The sequence below is a fragment of the Cinclus cinclus genome, chromosome 1 (assembly GCF_963662255.1).
Source record: "Cinclus cinclus chromosome 1, bCinCin1.1, whole genome shotgun sequence".
NCBI lineage: Eukaryota > Metazoa > Chordata > Aves > Passeriformes > Cinclidae > Cinclus > Cinclus cinclus.
In genome coordinates this window covers 29,874,406-29,893,244 of record NC_085046.1, presented here as the reverse complement: position 1 = coordinate 29,893,244, position 18,839 = coordinate 29,874,406, and the positions used below count along the sequence as shown (strand labels likewise).

Genomic DNA, 18,839 nt, shown 5'->3' with positions numbered 1-18,839 from the left:
CTTGGCCAATCTCCATATTTCAAACATTATATAATGACAGTGAATAAAATTCTGTCATTAAATAAAATGCTGACGAAGAAATGCTTGACAGTATATCTATATAATAAAGGCTGGTGATGCAGACATTTCCTTTTTTTTTAGTTTGTTTTCACAGTTCACTATTATTCTATGTGGTTAGACACACAAAAATTTTACAAGTGAAAACAGAAAATCCATTTGCCTTTCAGTAAAAGTAAAAAAAAAAACCAAACAAAAAAACCCAAGAAAACAAACCCAAAAATGTTTCTTCACTGGCATTTCTAAGAAGCTGACAAGTTATAGATATTATTTATTTTTGTCCTTTAAGCCATCCCTTTGAAATTTCTGATTTAGAGAATTAAGGGAGACAGACAAAGTATGCTGAATGGCAACACTGTCATTGTCACTCATTCTGTATTTATTTTACAAATGTTATGAGGTCTAAATCCAATTTAGTGTCCGTGAAAGAGAAGTCACATTCTCCTCACTATGCCCTACTCCAGGAAGGCTCAAGTTGTATCTCAAGGTATGCACTGCCAATAGCACAGCAAGCACTGAACATTGCTTGTCCCCCTTGGCAGCTGAAGAAGCCCATGAGTTTCACCCACATTGTTCAGAACTCTCTACATTGATTGAGTCCTACTTGTACTGCATTGTGCTTGACTTGAACATCCTCTGGGACCTGTGGGTCACATTATAAGAGTTTCTTTTCTTTTCTATGTTGAAAGTACTTGAAACAACATGAGGATGGAGTTACAGCCCAACTGTGACTTAATGCCAGGGTTAAATGTAACACATGAGACGTGCAAAGGAGAACACGCTGGTATGAGGCTGTTGAAGATTTCAAAGAAACCAGTGTCGTGTTAGATGGTTCTGACTGGCAAAGGAAGTAAAATCTGGCACACAGACTAAGCCCAGAATCCCATTCAGTCTTCAGCTGTGACAGAGTTAATTGGTTTACTCCAAAACAAACTCACATGCCTGCTAGCATAACTGCAAGTATGGGTGATCCTGGAATGAGGATTTCAACAACCTGACAAGCTAAGCTGGGCACATAGATAGATCTGAGGGACACTGTACTGGGACTTCACTTTGTTATTTTTTAATTAGTCTTTCTTTCCCATACATAATTAGGGTTTTAAATATATTCTTGTCGTAACACTTTCCAAAACAGAATGAAAAATGTTAAGGGGGAATAGAGAGATCTTTTTTCCTTATTACTTTTTATTATTATACAAATATCGAAGCTAACTTTCTTGTCTAAACTTTAATTCCACTAAGATCTCTTTTTTGAAGAGCAGTAACTTCTCTGATTAGACAAAGGAATGTGTTCTTTAAGACTGTGTATATTAGCATGTGGGAAATGAGTTCACATTCTGCCCTTAGTAGATTAAATGTATCCAGAGTATATTCAAAACCAGAGATTTATGCAGACGGTGGAATGACGAAAAAATCCTGTCAGATAGGTATTTTATTTTACTGTATAAATAGATATAAATAGATATAAATAGATATAAATAGATATAAATAGATGAAGAGAAGACTGACAAAAAGTTAAGAATTTATATACGAAGACATGTAGCAGTTATGAGGGCTATACTTAATTTGTAAGTAGAGCACACTTTAGTGTGTAGGACTGGATATTACTTTTTAATATTTATATTGTAGTAACATGTATAGCTGCCAACTTGCATGGGGTCCTGCTGTGCTAGTCACTATCAAAATACAATCTTAAAGGTTAATTTCAAGTCTAACATCTGCAATTCCATTATTTCCTTCAGATGCCCCAAACTCTGTTGGTGGGAATAAAGACATCACTATTAACTTGTTCATTCATTCAGTTTGGCCTGTGATTTATCCATAGTTTGCATGCATAAGAAACTTTCCATATGAATTTTTGTACATCAATGCTGTGACCATGGAGCAGACTAGGGACTGGACTGCAACTGCTCCAGGAATCAAGTCATCTGTGTCAGCCACATATTTCTTCCTTTTCACCCACTGAGTTATTCAGGTCAATGGGACAGTTGCAGAAAGTCTGAAAATTCCCTCTCTATTTTCCTGGGTAAAGATAGGCAGCTTCTCAGGTAATCATTTGCACAGGTAATGATTTGCACATTTAACCATGCCTTGAAAAACAAGCTGAATTTCTAAGTACTTATTGCCTAATAATGTCAAAGGGAAGTGTTTTCTTTTCCCAGCAAGGCAAATTAATATTTACAGGCAAAAAAGACTTAAAAACATTCACAAACTTTGAGTAAGCTTTTCCTATTAAAAAATGAGAATAAACAGAGTTCACTTTTGGCCAGAATTTATAGCAATGAACTGAAAGATTCAAGTCAGCAAACAGACATAACATACAGTAGAAGTGAATTTTTCAGAAATAATAGCTTCTGGCAGTTTATAATTATGTCTCTAAACGACAGTAGAACAATCTGAGAAATATTTGAAAAACATTCTAAGAATATTTAATCTACACATATACTTAGTCTGCCACTCATTTTTCACTTACCATTCCTTCTACCACACTCCCCCTTTCTCTGCTTCTCCTCAACAGTCAGTACGCATGTTTAACTGAATAAAAGTGCTAGATGGTAAGGCCATGACTCCACAATAAGATTTAATTATGAGTGCAGATATGAACAAGATTTAGACTATTAAGCCCTGCACTTCAAAAACCCTTTAACATATTTTGTCTTTAAATCTTTTATCACCTGCAAAAATTAATTAAGTGCAGATGTAACAGGTTAGGTTTTGATGCCAGGGTTCATTTCCTGTCTATGCTTTGTCAGACACCCTATTACACCTCGTCATGAACTGTAGGAAAACAAAAATGGTGCCCATAAATCAGCATTCAGCTTTCCTTGGGCTGTGCATTGGGCTGATCCTTTAAGTGCAAGGCAGAGCTCCAATTCATTATTCATGAAAATAATACAGCCAACATGCCAAATGTCATCTGCATTAAAATAATCCATTTGTTAAATGTATTAAGTATTGTGTAAGAATGCCTTCTATTAAAATACAAGACTAATCCAATGAAGTGGATTTTTAATCACATAGCTTTTCTTCAGGGAACCACCAAAAACTGGCATACATGACTAGAAAACTTCTTGGGGGAAATGACCTGTTGATTTTTTAATAATATAAAAGTTACACAACAAGTCAAATCATTGTGAACTGGGGAGAGTGGTCAATGTTACCAATGCAACAACATTCTTTAAAGAATATCTGACTACTTAAAGTTCCTATTCTGTAGGGAAAAGTAAACTTGAGTTCTGTAGGGTTATTTTAACAGTGGAAGTATCAATTCATTTAAGGACCATAAAAGTTGCCCTGATCTGTGCCTTCTTCTCATTAAATTGCAGTTAACACCATTAAAGTGAAACATAGATGTTTATAGCTTCAGTACTGCCATCCTGGCTTTAATGAGTTCCCAAAATCAGAGGAAATGCACACCTTTATTACTTGTAGGTATTAAAAGCAGGAAAGTCAGGCTTATAAATACAAATTCATGATCTTTTATCTAGATGCACTGTGAGTGTGATGCTTGCCAAGAATACATACCAGATCTACAATCAATATCTTGCCTATATTTAGCTTGTCTCTCAAGTATTTGGCAGTAATTGCAATCGAATTAAAAAAGCAGAACCCCCTGTGGAATAGAGAAGAACAGAAATAAGAAAGCAAATCAGTCAGGAAAACAGCTATAAATAATGTTCAGAGCATTTTTAAAAATGCTATGTGATCTCCGAGGCCATAAATCTGCTTCTGGGAGTACCTAGAAAGCCTTTTCAGTCATCTGCTAACAATTACAGTTCTTCAGAGACATGCACAATGCAGGTGATTGCCAGTAACCTTAGTGCTCCAAGATGGGCAATATTCCCTGGTACTTACATGGCTGTTGATTCTTCAGCATGATGGCCTGGGGGCCTTACAACAGCAAAGCCATTCTGTAAGAACAAGATAGGTTTTCAATTATCAGCTTAAAAAAATACTTGACTCAGAGCAAAACAGAGCAGCAGGCAGATGGGATTGAAATCTATTAGAGCTTCTTGAGCACTTTTTCTACCCAATCACCCTTTCATAGTACTGCCAGAAATAATACAGTGGAGAACGGTGGCAAATAAACTTCTATACATACACACATGTGCTTACACACACACGTGATCTAAAGGGGGGGAAAAGGCAGGATGAGAAAACCCTGTTATGAATTCTGCTGTTTAGAATTTGCATTTAAAATGAAGGTCATCTAGGATCATGTAATCTTAATCTTCTCCATCTTGAGATGCTTCAAAATAAAAGTATCTTAAGGTATATGTCTTACATGATTAGGCATTGTTGACCTTACCTCTGTATAGACTAAATGATAAATTCAGACCCCCCCACACACATAATTTCTAGCAGCAGAAAAAGGATGACAATGAACATCCCATATTTCTGCAAACCATAAATTACACTTGGGAACCTACCATGCTTGCAAGTTAATAGATTCCCTGAAGTCAATTTCTAACACACTTTCTGGAACTGTATATACATTTCTTTACATACAGCACTAATATTTTTGCCTCTGAGTCACTGAAGATAAAAAGAAAAATTTAATTTCCATCCTTATGTGGGTATGGCAAAGGGAAAATGTAGCAGTGCTGGCAAGGTAGCTCTATTCAGAAAGTCAGACCATATATTCAAGAACCAGTGTCTCATAAGATTATGTATCATATGAAATTTCTCTTACAACAGTTAGATTCAGGACAAACACCACTGCTTCATAGTCTTTCCACTTTATTTCAACTACCCAAGATGGTCTTCTATTCAGCTATATATATGCCATCAAACTAATGTCAATTACCTTATACATAAATTAAGAAATTATAATCTGTACATGAGATATCTGCCCAACTTGTATTTTCACACAGCCTCACACAAACACTAGACATGTATGTATGCCTGCATGACCAATCAAACATATTTTCAGAGAGGAGGGAACAGGAGGAAAAAGGTTGGAATAACTCTGTATTTTAATAGTCAGTATTAAAGTATTTGAGTTCGGTATATTAAAACTTGATAAATTTAAATGTTTCAGCCTTCTCTTACCTGAAAAAACGTTAACAATCATTAAATTTTCACTCACATTGGTGTAAAATCAGAGGAACATGGCAGTTAATAGTTATATTGGTTCCTGTTAAATCTGTTTATTTACAATCATATGAATGTGTGGTTTGTGTGTACCTGTGGAATTCTCTACCTATTTTCCTTCACAGACATTTATAAATAAATAAATACGACCATGTTGTCTTATTTAATTTGCTGCTAGATGTAATCCAAGCAGACAGCTGCAAAGTTTTGTGGAGTATGGCCAAAGTTCTATCAAAGTACAGTAAACTTAAATTACAATACCAAGGGAGTGCAAGTGTAACAGTAGTTCTACTGGCCACCATTTCAAGAATTTGAGTGATTTGACATCATTACTTATTTTGCATTGTGTCCACATTAAAAGAATAAACCCAAACAAACAAAACACAGCAACCCAACAATTAATGACACAAAAATCATATGTGTTAGTATTCATGCAGGCATTCCTGTAGATGGGACATAAATTGCCTATAGATCAAGCACACCAGAAAAAAACCCCAAACAAACAAACAAAAAACAAACAAAAAAAGGCATTGTGAATTGCACCAATTTGCAGAACTAAACCAGCTTTAGACTCTCAGCTAAAACTGTATTCTCTACCCTTCTGAGGTTTTTTTTAACATTTCCTTATCACAAAATACGACTTAGAGAATTTGTCAAATAACTCTTTTGTAGCATCTATGAAAAAACAAAGTCTATTTATGCTGATGAATGTCAGAATAATGAGGTGAAAAAAGACTTAGCAAAGAGGGTATTACTAGAGAAAGAGCATGATGCTACCTGTATTTTGTTATCTCAATATTTTTAGGGATTTGGAAAAAGTCCATGAAAGGCTTACAGCTGCCCCTGCTCAGCTAACAGCTCATTATCATCTAACTTTATCAGTATTCCCAAAAGATCAATATAATTAAGATGATTATCTCTAGGAGGATTTCATGGAGCAATATAAAGACAGAAAATATCAGCACTCCTGTTTTTGACAACATGACAGTTACAGTGTCCCTTTGACAAGACTCTTTGGAAGCCCTGTTTTATTACATCTAGGTAATTTCTGAAATCAGAGCTTAGCTATTATAGTTCTCCAGCCGCATGCAGGATATTCACAACAGTGTCATGACCACTTTTTATGAGTTTTTACATCACAAGAATTCAGAATTCACATGGGAAATTTTCTTTTTTAGAAAATACTGTGCATAGGTTACACCAATGATAAAATATGCAGTTGAATTACACCAAGAACTGAAAACTAGCTACCATACAGAATTATTGGTAACTTTCACACAACTGATAAAACACTTAATTTCTCCTACTTTCAAACTTTGCATGAACACAACATACATTAGTATAATTAAACATTATTTCTTTTTTTAATTTAGGCAATTTTAAATATCAGACAGTGAGCTCAGTAGACAGCAGAACAGTAGAACTCCAAAAGGCAAAAATCTGCTTTAAAGATAGAAAGACTAACACAATATCATGAGCAATATCATTTTCATGTTGAATATGAAGCCAACACGCATAAATTCAAAGCATTTTTGTACAGAGCCTTATTTATACTAGGATACAGACACTTTTATAAGTAGACAGAACATTAAACTGACTGACAGACATGAACATTAGAAAAACTATTCATGTCTGTGTTATTATGTGATTACTTTTATTTAAATTTGAGGATTAAAAATAAAGCCTGAATAGAGATATTCTAAAATCTGCACCTGTTTGAACAACAAAGGAAGAGAAATCTGCCCAGACTCAGTTTACACAGAAGATAGACTGCAGATAAACCTGCTGAGTTGGACCTTTAATGAAAACTAAGAAAAATGTTAGTCTTTTTCCACAGTTAGCTAAGTATTCTCTTCTTTCATGACTAAATAGGTAGTTGAACACTTATTTCCAAAGAACAGAGGTATACATCCTACTGTGGCCTTTTTGTCTTTGGTGGTCAAGTTAATCCCTTTCTGTATTGTTCTCAGTTACAGCAGTCTACATCATGCTTGGGCCTCTACCATGCCTCTCCATAAACCTTTCCAAGACAAGTACTCAAGACAATACCATAACATGGGTGGACAATCCAGGGCTTAGAACTGACCATCTATTGCAGAGTTCCACTGGTGTTTCTATTACATTACATCCATACAGCAGGTAAAACTAAACGCAGACAATTTTTCTCTAGGGCGATATGTGGTCATTGTGGCAAGGTGTGAATGATTCTTCCATTCGCATGACAGTGAGGAGCTTGCTCTGCCTAGATTCCAAGTGAACCAAGAGTTACCTGGTGAGTCAGGTACTCTAGGTATGGTGAGAAGCCTCACTGAAAAGCATACTAGTTTCACTGATACTATCCTAGTAAAATCATCTGGCTTTTTGTAAACTTTGAGAAAAGCCAGTGCCATGCAAAAAGTAGCAATAAACCACAGAAGGTACACTAAGAGCACTTATTGAAGTAGCAGAAGACTCAGGTTCAACTTCTTGAGCATGGGGATGAATTTATAATTTTGTTTCCCATACCATTTTGTGTATTTAGATTACGTGGTCCATAAAATAGATATGGGGACACATCTTTTCAGTCTGTTTTCTAACAATAGGTCTGGCTGGAGTCATGCTCTTCGTCACCTTTTGTTCAAACACAAAAATGGTTAATTATTATTAGAAATTGAAGGTCTTCTTGTATTTTAAGCTCTAAACCCCTGTATGAATGAGCAATGACATCTATGCTATCTATTCAAGAGGCAATAGGCACTGAAAAAGCAGAGACTTTATATGAAAAAACCCTTTTACTGTGTGGGCGACCATGCAATACAACAGCTTGCCCAGAGAAGTTGTAGAGTCTCTATTCCTGGAGATATTAAAAATCCATCTGGATATACACCTAGACAACTAGCTCTAGGCAGCTCTGTGTGAGCAGGGGAGGTGGAGCCAATGACCTCTTGAAGCCACTTCCAATCTCACCCGTTCTGTGTACTTCAGATGGAGACCAGGTAACTATCTGGGTTCCACACCTGAAGCTCAGTTTGCTCATAAGGTTTGGTGTTGGGAGTTTTTAATTTCTACTTGTCTAAATCCCTTAATCCCTATCTCAGAGTTATCTTAAAATTACCAGTGCTTAAACAAGGCAGTCTTGGACGTGCACTTATTTTTAATGGAAAAGTTCTATTTTTACTTCAATGTGCACACGTTTCAGAATGGGAATTATATAGAAATGCATAGTACATCATTATACAGAAACATATAGGTCCATACCGTCAGAATTTATATTCCCAGATCTATTTATTTATTTATTTGTTTATTTTATATATATTTGTTTCCTTATGAACTCATATAAAAAAAAAACAATTTCTTTACGTTTAAAAGGTGGTCCATACAGTGGAGCTGACAGATCTAATCCCCAAAGTGGCCTTAGTACCACCTTTACCTCTGCCATGTCTGGGGTAGCCAAGTCCTACAATAACAAACATCAGGGCCGCTTTAAGTCTTGGCTGCCTACAAGAATCTGCTTGCAACCGGTACCAGGAAGAAGACAACCATATTCTTCCCAGTGCCACTTATGCTGCAACACAATCCCAAGCTATGCCATCCATCAGGCGGGGTAAGCATGAGAATGAGTGGTGTAAGGCTGAGGCATTCCTTGGGCACCTGTTTAGGACAATTTTACAAACTACCCATACAGCCAGAGCAGGAGTCAGCACTTGGCCCTGGGGGTCTACGAATGCAGCGAACAAGAACCTGTGATTTAAGAGAGCAGTATTAGCAGCATGTAGATTTGCCAAGAAAACAGTAATGGACATGAGGGAATACTATTTTGTCTTGCAGAGGAAGCTAGTAGAGGCCAAGTACACAGAAATGGACATTAAATACTTAACTTTGATGGAAACAAAGAGTTCCCTGTCTGCTTTCCTGAAAGCCTAAGTGGATAGCATCAGAAAACACACAGGAAAAGTTGGTGCTTGCAGACTAGCTTAGATACAACCATGATGGCCTGTTTAGCCGCAACTAGTGTTAACTATATTGGGAAAGAAAGCAGACAAAGGAGTTTTAGTGGAGTGGTCATGGAGGTAAGCAATGTACCGCACATATAATTAAAGCTGCCTGATTATATGAAATAATAACAGTCATTCAGCTATAAATATAACCATAATTACTGGGATAGAATATCTAAGAGATGGTTTAATACAAAATTTTACAATTTTTCTAACTTTTTGTAAAAGCAAGGAATACAACTACCTAAAAGATTTAATTGGTGACTTTGATTGAAGGCTTTCATCAATCATATCTTTAACAGTAGCAAAATAAGTATTCATTTGTTACTGTTTCTTACACACATGCATTGCATGCATTGTTCAAAATGCTGCGGCTGGATATGGAAAAAAAATGCCTCTTTTTGTGGCTGTCACACATCACTTGGAATCTTTTTTCAAGCAAAGGGAGATTTTTATAGGGAAAAGGGTGAGAAGGTAGAAGCAATGATAGGGAAGAGCTTGCAGAAGAAATACTGTCCAGGAGGCATCTGGGCACAGAGCACATTCCAGAAAGGAGATTTTTGTAGGCAACCAGAGGAGCTGTGTGGGGTTTTGTGTTGTTCAGGCAGCCACAGAAATTTGCAGGCCTAAAGCTTTACCAGAGGAAGGACACCATGGGACTAGGGAGACATTTGTTTTCTGTTCTTTTTGCTTATTTTATCTTTACAACGATAATTTGTTGTTGTTGTTGCAAGAAAGCCTAGAAATAGAGCTGTGAAATATAGCTGAAAAGATTTTTATTCAGAACACTTTTTAAACTAGAAAACTAAGAACTTGGGGGGGGGGGGGGGGAAATGAGGCTGATTAAGCTAATTATGTTTATTCACTAGATTAGCACTACTTACCATGTGATAATTCCTCCATAGCCCTGTATGACAAAGGCCTTGAGAAGAGTGAAAACCCAAGCTCATTTGAAATGAGAGTTTCAAGTTCAATTTAAGTCATCTATGGATTGTACAAAGACACCAAAGTAGTAACAACCAAATTCAGGACGTTTACTTTGGTATTGATTCAACTTGACATATCAGAAAGAACAATCCCAGGAACATATCAGATTCTGGTTCAGAGGAAACTCATTTCAATTGCTTTAATTCTGTTAAATGACCCTTAGCTACCAACAGGGTAACTTTACACATGTGTTTGTGTGTGCGTGTGTGCATGTGCACACCCACATAATACAAGGTAGAAAAAAGGCTTTTGATTCACTTGATTCAGCTGAGGTGGATATTCAAGACAGTCTCAGACCATGCTTTTAAATTTTGTGCCTTTCTTCTTGAGTGTTCTTTTGAAAAATTGCTTCTTAATTCACTCAAACTTACTTTTTTTGTTTTTTTAAGCAGGTAATAATCATACAAATCCTACCAGCTCTTGATAGGTTTTTGTGTAGCTCTCTCCTGTTTCTAGTTTTTCAAATTAAAATTATATGGTACTACATGTTTCTATCACAGTAAACAGTGCTACTATCATCACCAAGATTTACATATTTAAAAGATACACAAAGTAAACTAGACAGTAATCCTTATGAAAGGTTCTGTATTTAAAATGCTTAATCCTACCTTATAATAACACTGAAGGGGTCACCTGAGACTGAAGAAAAATGTTTCAACAATGTTCCTTTGTATTTTCGACAGTTACATGGTCTGCTCTGGCAGTGAGTTATCTGTGATGATGGAAAGTCATCTCCCACTGGGAGAACGACTCCTCTCTCCCCTTTGGTAACTTCTCCCAGAAAGAGGGATGTACAAGTTGTTATCAGAAAATAAAGACACATTCAATGTTAACAAAACTACACACAATAGAACAACTATTACATGAACAAATAACATTTTGGAGGACATTATTCAGCAAAGTATCATTACTGCAAAATTATCATACCAACCTAACTGAACTGAACTCCAACTTTTTTAATGTAGTGTTAACCATTTCATAAGCACCTAATATATGGCAACAAAACAGGTGGCAGCATCAATGTGAATAATTTGGTTAACAGAATGAAAATATCAGCATCCTAAACTCTTTCAGCTAAAATAAAAACAATTTGGCAAGCTAAGTCCTAAAGATAAGATTCTTTGCAAGTTCTAGCAGTTACAAATGAAATCAGAAACTCAAAAGACCACAGATGCAGAAACTCTCATTTTTTTTCCAAGAGTTGTCTAATGTGGGGTTTGTACACCCTCTGTACTTGTCCAGTTGGGTGGCAGGAGGGTCATGCCTGCTGTGTAGGACAGATGTAGAGGCAAGGGACGAGTGTCCTGGTGCACAGCTGGCTGTGAGTGAAGCAGCACAACAGCAGGGAGGGGAGGAGAACTGAGCTGAGCATGCAATGAATGCAAGGGAAGCACCAGGTGGGGCAATAAATGAGAAGGGAGGGCAGGACAGCACCTTACAGTGCCACATCCTGTGTCAGTGAAAGAGAGCAATGACAGCCTTAGTAGACACTTCCAGGAAAAAAATGCTCTCTCTCTCTCTGCATCTTTTTAGGCCCTCTTTCTGAAGGCAAGGTCATTAAGTAGAGGCTGGAGACAATGATTTCCAGGTTCATGAGCTACACTGCATGCAAGAAATCACAGGCTGGGTACTACCTCTATTCCTTCCACAAGCACTAGGAAATATATCATAGGTCTTCTCTTATCTGATAAAATTATTTATTGGATGTAGCTGCAGTGGAATTCTATTCACCCAGACCCACATACTCCCTTTCTTCTAAAAATCTGTAGTCAAGCAGCAGACTCTTGGAAGCTTTCTACATAAATCTGTTCAGGAAATGAGTAATTACCAAACATAGATACATAAAAAACAGACAGGAGAGGTGTGTCTCTGATTCCACATAACATAAATACCTCACTGTGCATCAGCAACTTTCCTGATTATAAACAGCTCAAAAAAAGGTAACCTTCATGCAATAATTAGGCCCATTTCCTACTTTAATATTGCCAAGAACACATTCATCAGACACATAAATAAATTAATGAAAAAAAAGAAATGCATTTAACTCAGTATAGCATCGCATTTATAGTACTGTATATATCAGTGGGGTGATTCCTTATTTTCTATTAAATACTGCCTCAAAAGTGTACCAAATGGATATTAATGACTGCTCATTATATTATTAAGTAGATCCACAGAATGTTTAATTTCAACAATTTTATATAATAAAAAAATCCAGATTAAGACTCCCAGATAAATGATTATTTGTCCTAATTAAAAAAAAAATAATAAACTAACAAGAACAAAAAAACAACCAAAAAGCCTCCATAAAACCCCACACCAAACTCCTCCCCCCAAAAATACCCCCACCCCATCACTGTTAATCACTATTGTGGCTATTGTTTTACATCCTTAGTACTGCCATACTGATGTTTTTCCCAGTGATCAAGGAGATCAAAGAAATCTGATGTCTCACAAGGGGTTTGAAGTACAGCAAAGAGAATTCCTCTTAATTCCTTGTCAGTTTTTGAACACTGTCCAAATCAGATGAACAACATCTTGCTGTTCTCAATGAGACTTGTGTGCAATGGGACTGATAGTTTCAGGAAATTCAGAATAAAGTAAAGAATTTTCTGCCTTGTATATGAGTTTGACTCATGCCCAGCTCTGCAATGACTCCTCCAATTGTTCTGCAGCTTTTCATGTTTGTTTTGCAGTCTCATCTCTTTTCTTAGCAACATGTACTTATAGCTCCAACCTATCACTTTGTGCCATAGTAAGCAGTATCAGTACAGACCACGGAATAAGCATTGAAATGTCCTGTCCTACCTGAAATGAACTTTATATATCAGATCCCCACCCAAAGAGGACACTAGATGTTTGTTTCCACACTCTAGCCTGGCACTATTATAAAAAAATTAAATTCTATTTAAATTGATAGAATTGATACCAGACTGACATACAGTACACCATCTGATAACAATCCACAGTGGTAAACATCCAGGGAGCTACCGTGGTGTGCTCCTCTGCTGTGCTCATCTTGCTGATAACATGTTCTAGAGCAGGTACAGCTTGCATGCAATTCTTGGAAGGTGCTTTTTTTGTCATCCAAAAATTCTCAGGCTATACCAGATCATTCCAGATTTCCCATAAGAGCTTAATCCTCCCACTCAGTGCTCACAGTACAGGCCCAGAATGGTTTCTTCACACGCATATTTGCTCAAAGAATGCACATGAAAATGGTCAACTTCATCTTCTTCCCCTTAGATTTTCAGAAGTACACTACAAAATTGATCTTTTCCCTAACAGAAACAGCAGATCTACTTCTTTTTCTACAGATAAAATGGCAGGAAGATGGAAAAGGAACATGTAAGACATAGTGGCATAAAGGTAGACTGGAACATACAGATTTATGGGTTTAAAATCTTTACATGGAGATTGTAGAGAACTCCAGAAAACACTGCAACACACACACCCCCCCCCCCCAGTGCAATTTACAATATGAGAGTATTGACAGCAATTTGCTAGCAAACCCCGGGCTTGAATGGATGCAGTGACAAAGCAAACATAGGATGACTGTGCCAAAATAGCTAATGTCAGGACTGTTGCATTTACAGAACTTCTGCTAACATGCTTTCCTACTGACAGTCGGGCATTAACAACCTTTCCATAACCTTAAATGAAAAATACCACATGCAGATTGATGGTTCATACAGATGCCATAGTGGCATGTAAATCACTGGGCTTTATGCTGGAAGTCTAGGAACACATTAAATAAACACCTATTAGGAATGGCAGGAATATTCACAATTCTCTTTCATAGCACATCCCTTCCATCCCTTCCATTTTTGTTTTTCTGATGATTAGGTTTAAACCAACTACTGGGCCTACCTATTGAAAAATTGCTTTTCTTATGTCTCAACTTGCAAGTTGCATGACACTGGTTCAATTCTCTGCATTATAGAAAAATATTCTAATTAGGATCAACAATAATGTTGCATTAAACTACCAACTAGTTCTAAATATAAAATGCCTAGTACTAAATATAAAACATTTGTTTACAGACTGCTGCAACAGAAGAAGCAAGCGAAGTCTCACAATGGCTGATGATTCTTTTCAGCTATCACACAGTTAAATAAGCAAGAGCATCCACACTGTGTGAGACACACCACAAATGTACAGAGGTAAGTGGTAAAGATTCTGCAGTGGACCCCACTCATGTCAAGTGCACACAGGATGTGCCTCACTATTCTTACCAAAACTTACTTTTAAACTGCCTTAGACACTGGTGTGTGTCCTACCTACAGTTACTAAAGATAAGAACTAGATAAAACATCCTTCTTTGCTTTCATTATTCCTGTGTGGAACAACACACAGTGAGTTACATACCTTACTATGCCCAAAAAATCTTAAAGGGAATGACGAACCCATCAGAAAGGATACACAACAGGATCCCATATAATGCACCCTGTCCTTGATCCAAGATTTCGAAATTTGTACATTTTGCGTGGTACCTGGCTCATGATTTCAGTATCTGAACATGAAAGCTTAGTAAATGCATTTTATTGTGTCAGAGCTACAGTACTGTGTTTCACCTGACTATGCTCTCATTTATACATTATATTCTGTATCTGTCTCCCTATATATGTAAATATATTCCACCCATTCCCAAATAAGTACCTAACATATTATGACTGAAATAAGAGAAATATACAGGAAGAAAACTCTCCAGTTCAAAAAGAATTTGGGATTTAAAAAATCATCGTGCAGTATTAATTTTAAAATATTTATTTCCATCTTGATTCTGGAAATAGGACTGAATCCATTAGAATGCGGACTGGAAAGCGAATAAACAGTTTCATTAAGGAGACATGTAAGCTCCAACAATGTTTATTGGGGCAAGCCTGCACTCCGGCTGCATATGGTGTACCTTTAAATAGGGCCGTTAAAATACCAAATAAAATGTCAAAGTCTGTCAGGTCTGGAGCTTTTATAAATTGTTTAGACTGGGGATAATTTGGGTTTCGTACATCATGCCTCGCAGATCCGGCGGCAGGGAGAGCGGAGCGGGGCCGCGGGCAGAGAGGGGCCGCGGGCGGGCTGGCAGCCGGGCACCGCCGGCCCCATCGCCCTTCTCGCCAGCCGCTCCCTCCTGTCCCCTCTCGCCGGGTGGCATCTGACACTGAGCACGTGGCTAAACAACCGTATTTAAAAAAAACAAATAATACATTAAAAAAAATCAACATTTGACTCGAAAAGGAGCGCCGCAGCCGCTGGCCGGAGGAGATACGCATTACGCTGCAGCCCCTCGGCGCGGGCACTACCCCCGGCCGCCGCCGCTCATGCACTGCCACACCTTCGCGGCCGCCCTCCCTCCCTCCGTCCCTCCCTCCCTGCTCCGGTCCCGCCGCCCTGCCCGGAGCCGAGCGCTGGAGCCGCTGAGCCCCCCGCGCTGCCGGCCCGGCCCGCCCGGCGCTCCCACCCACGGCGCGGCCCGGACCTCACCTTCAGCTCCCGGGAGGCCACGCGGGCCGCCAGCTCGATGACACAGCCCACCGCCATGCGTGCCGCCCCGGCCGAGTGCAGCTCGTTCCAAACGGTGTCACTGTCCACCTGAGCAAACAGCCGGCCCCGGGAGGAAGGCAGCGGACAGGGGAGAGGGAGAGGGAGAGGGAGAGGGAGAGCATGAGAGAAAACAAACCCGTGAGGGAGGGCTGGCAGCGTGACAGCCCGTGTACAATAACATCAGTCTTCCGCGCTGGCCAGCTGAAAGGCCTTCTGGACATGGCTTTGCTTATGCTTTTTCTCCGCACGGGCTTCTCCAATGGAAACACATTCCTGTCATGCCTCGCTGCCATTCCCTGTTTAGATTTCTCATTACAAACAGTGTTACATCGGCCGGGCCGGGCCTGCTCGCCAGACGCTCCTCAAGCCGGCTGGCGAGGTGACGGGGACCTGCCAGCCCCGGGAGCATCGGGAATGAGCATCGGGAATGGCCATCGGGAATGGCCGTCGGGAATGGCCATAGGGAACAGCCGCCGCTCTCCCAGCACCAGAGCTCATCAATGGCACATCAGCGGCCCCTTTCTTTAGAACAAAACAGAGTAGTAACCCCTCGTTTTCTCTTCCCAGGCGGTTGTTTGTAAGTGACTGCAATGGGAACAATTAATTGTTTTGAATAATTTCAGCAGTCAGCCTTGCCAGAGACAGAAAATGGAATTACATAAAGCAAGACCCTCGCTGCATACCCAGTCTTGATGAACTAATGAGCTGTAGCTGGAAGGTTTTATTTTAAGGGGTTTTAAAACAGAGAAAGTTATCTCCTGCACCGTCTAAATGAGAAAGTGTGGCATGTAAAACATTACATGCTAAAGAATATATTATAAAGGTGGCTAAGGAGCACTGCTCTACAGCTTCAGTCAGTGTGCTAAAACTTTACCTTTGAAATGTATTTTTAATAAGTATTTATTTACAGAAACATACCAAAACATAGGTGAAATGTTGTATATCCTTGTATATATCATGTATTATGTAAAGCAGACAGGGTGGTGTTAAATAGTCTGAAAAAGTTATTCAGAAAGACAGCTAGACTTCCTCGATGCTCCATGGGAAGTGCATTTAATTGTAGCGTACCGTGCAAATTTATCATGAAAAGAAAAACGTTTAGAAATAGACAAAATACTGTGGCAGATGCTATTTGGATGATTTCCAAACACACTGAGACATGCTTTCAGTTTGAACCAGAAGCTTCTGTTCCTAATTCCATTAAAAAAAAAAAAAGGGAAAGAAAGAAATCAAGTAATTGAAAATGGATGCAACTGCTATTTGACTCTGGAAGTTCTGAGGAATTTCTCTGATTAGTCATTTCAAACAGAAAGAAGCTTGATCTAAGCTTGATCTTCTCTACACCTGTCAAATGTCTTTGCCATTACTGTTACAATAATATTATATTTCAAGCTACTAAAGTGATCCTATTCTTCAGTATCCTGGACCTGATTTTTCTATCATTTTGATCAGTTTTGTGTGCATACAGCTGAACTAATGAAAATAGCTTGTATTTACAGTAGACTTGAATAAGAAAACTGCCCTTTGGTTGCAAAGTCTAGAGTAACAGCGGTGAGACCACACTGTATTTTCATCTAAGAAACTCAAAATGTTGCACAAACACAATTAGGTTAATTAGGTGTCATCAGCTTGATATAGGATGGTTTATTATAGTTGTTTTGTAGATTGATAGCCTGAGATTAAAAGAGATAGAAATAGGAAAGATGCATGCTGATCAATAGGTAACAAGAAATAAGAAGGAAACCAAGTAGTAAACAAATAATGACACAAGTAACATTAGGCAGACCTTCGAGTTCTCTCTCTACTGCTTTAAAGGAACTGTGAATCAAATGTCATTTTTTAATATTTAATAAATAAGTAGAGATCATTGGTTAAATCAATTTAATCAAACCATAATAAAGTTTGAAAAATACTGTGCTGTATTTTAAATGAAGAAGTATCGGCAAGAGGGCTGGGAGGGGTACTTTCTTACCATTTTTATGGCTAGAAAATTAAGGTTAACATGAAGGAGTGGCTGATGAAAATGATTCAATGGCAGCTGCTCCGTACACCAGGGCATGAGCAGGAGCAACCTGCATCCTCAAAGGAACTATGATTCATTTCCAGAAGGCTGATTAAGTTAAAATTGTAACCACAGCTTGAGAGTACCCACCCTTCAAACTGTTGTCTGCTCTGACACATGAGACTGCAGTCTCTCCATCCGCTGAATGCTGAGCATTGGCCAAGGTACAGCATTTATCATTTTCTGCTTTCAGCTGGGTGTGAGCAGACTGAACTGGGACAGTAAGATCAAGTATCTTCCTCTGAAAAATTTCCCTCAGACCACTTGAATGACTGCTACCTTAATTTACCTGGACTGGTAGAAAAAAATGGGCAATCAGGAAACAGAACAGTGTTTCCTGGGAAATTTTTCAAAAATGATCACCTAAATGAACACAGGAAATTCAGGATATTTTAGCTAATCTCTTGGGCATGGTACATGTAATGAGTGGCAAAGTCTTAAAACTAGGGGTAGCCAACTGAATCTGCATACTTTAATGCACAGTTATGATAATACAAAAAGTAACATAAATATATGAGTATTTACCCTGAATAGGCACAGTAGTACAAACTGAGGTGTCAAATACTATTTAATATTCTTGCAAAATTAAGACTGAATTTCTGAAGAATATCTCATGAAGGACCTAGAACTTGCATCACACAGCCAATGCTTTAGCTGTAACAACTAGAAAATGCCATCTCACTCCATTTTACATCTCTAATAATTCTATAATTCTCTATAATTCCCTTAAATGTTTCAGATGACTGAACAGAGATTTTTCTTTTAGTGTTACTCAGGGTTTACTTTGTAAATTGCTGTTGAAATACTGTGGTATGAATGGCAAACCCATTAAAATTACAGCTACTAGTTGGTCCAGTTGTCAGGCTGCATATGAAATGAACATCTAAAATCCTTCTGATGTGCTTTTCTATATTCCTCTGAGGATAAATGGTTGGATTTTACACAAGTAAAGGGAGTGGGATTAGACACTGTGGTTTCTGGTTCTGGTGCATGTATATATCTCATGTATCTGACACCCTATCTATATGCTGACTGTGGATGAATTTGTGACAAATGTGATGCTTTCTGAATCACAGACTATGACAAAGTCAGATGGAATTTTATAAGAGGTTATTTTTCTT

At 38.2% G+C, this 18,839-nt stretch overlaps 1 protein-coding gene across 1 annotated transcript in view; it reads right to left on the bottom strand.

Moving 5' to 3' along the window:
- The window catches only part of HDAC9 (histone deacetylase 9), a 270,154-nt gene that overhangs the window by 89,200 nt on the left and 162,115 nt on the right, over window positions 1-18,839 (bottom strand). The window contains exons 16-18 of the mRNA XM_062500976.1: window positions 15,597-15,704; window positions 3,913-3,968; window positions 3,583-3,670 (exon numbers count right to left, since the gene is read on the bottom strand). Coding sequence (XP_062356960.1) covers window positions 3,583-3,670; window positions 3,913-3,968; window positions 15,597-15,704 — 252 coding nt within the window. The remainder of the gene's footprint in view (window positions 1-3,582; window positions 3,671-3,912; window positions 3,969-15,596; window positions 15,705-18,839) is intronic.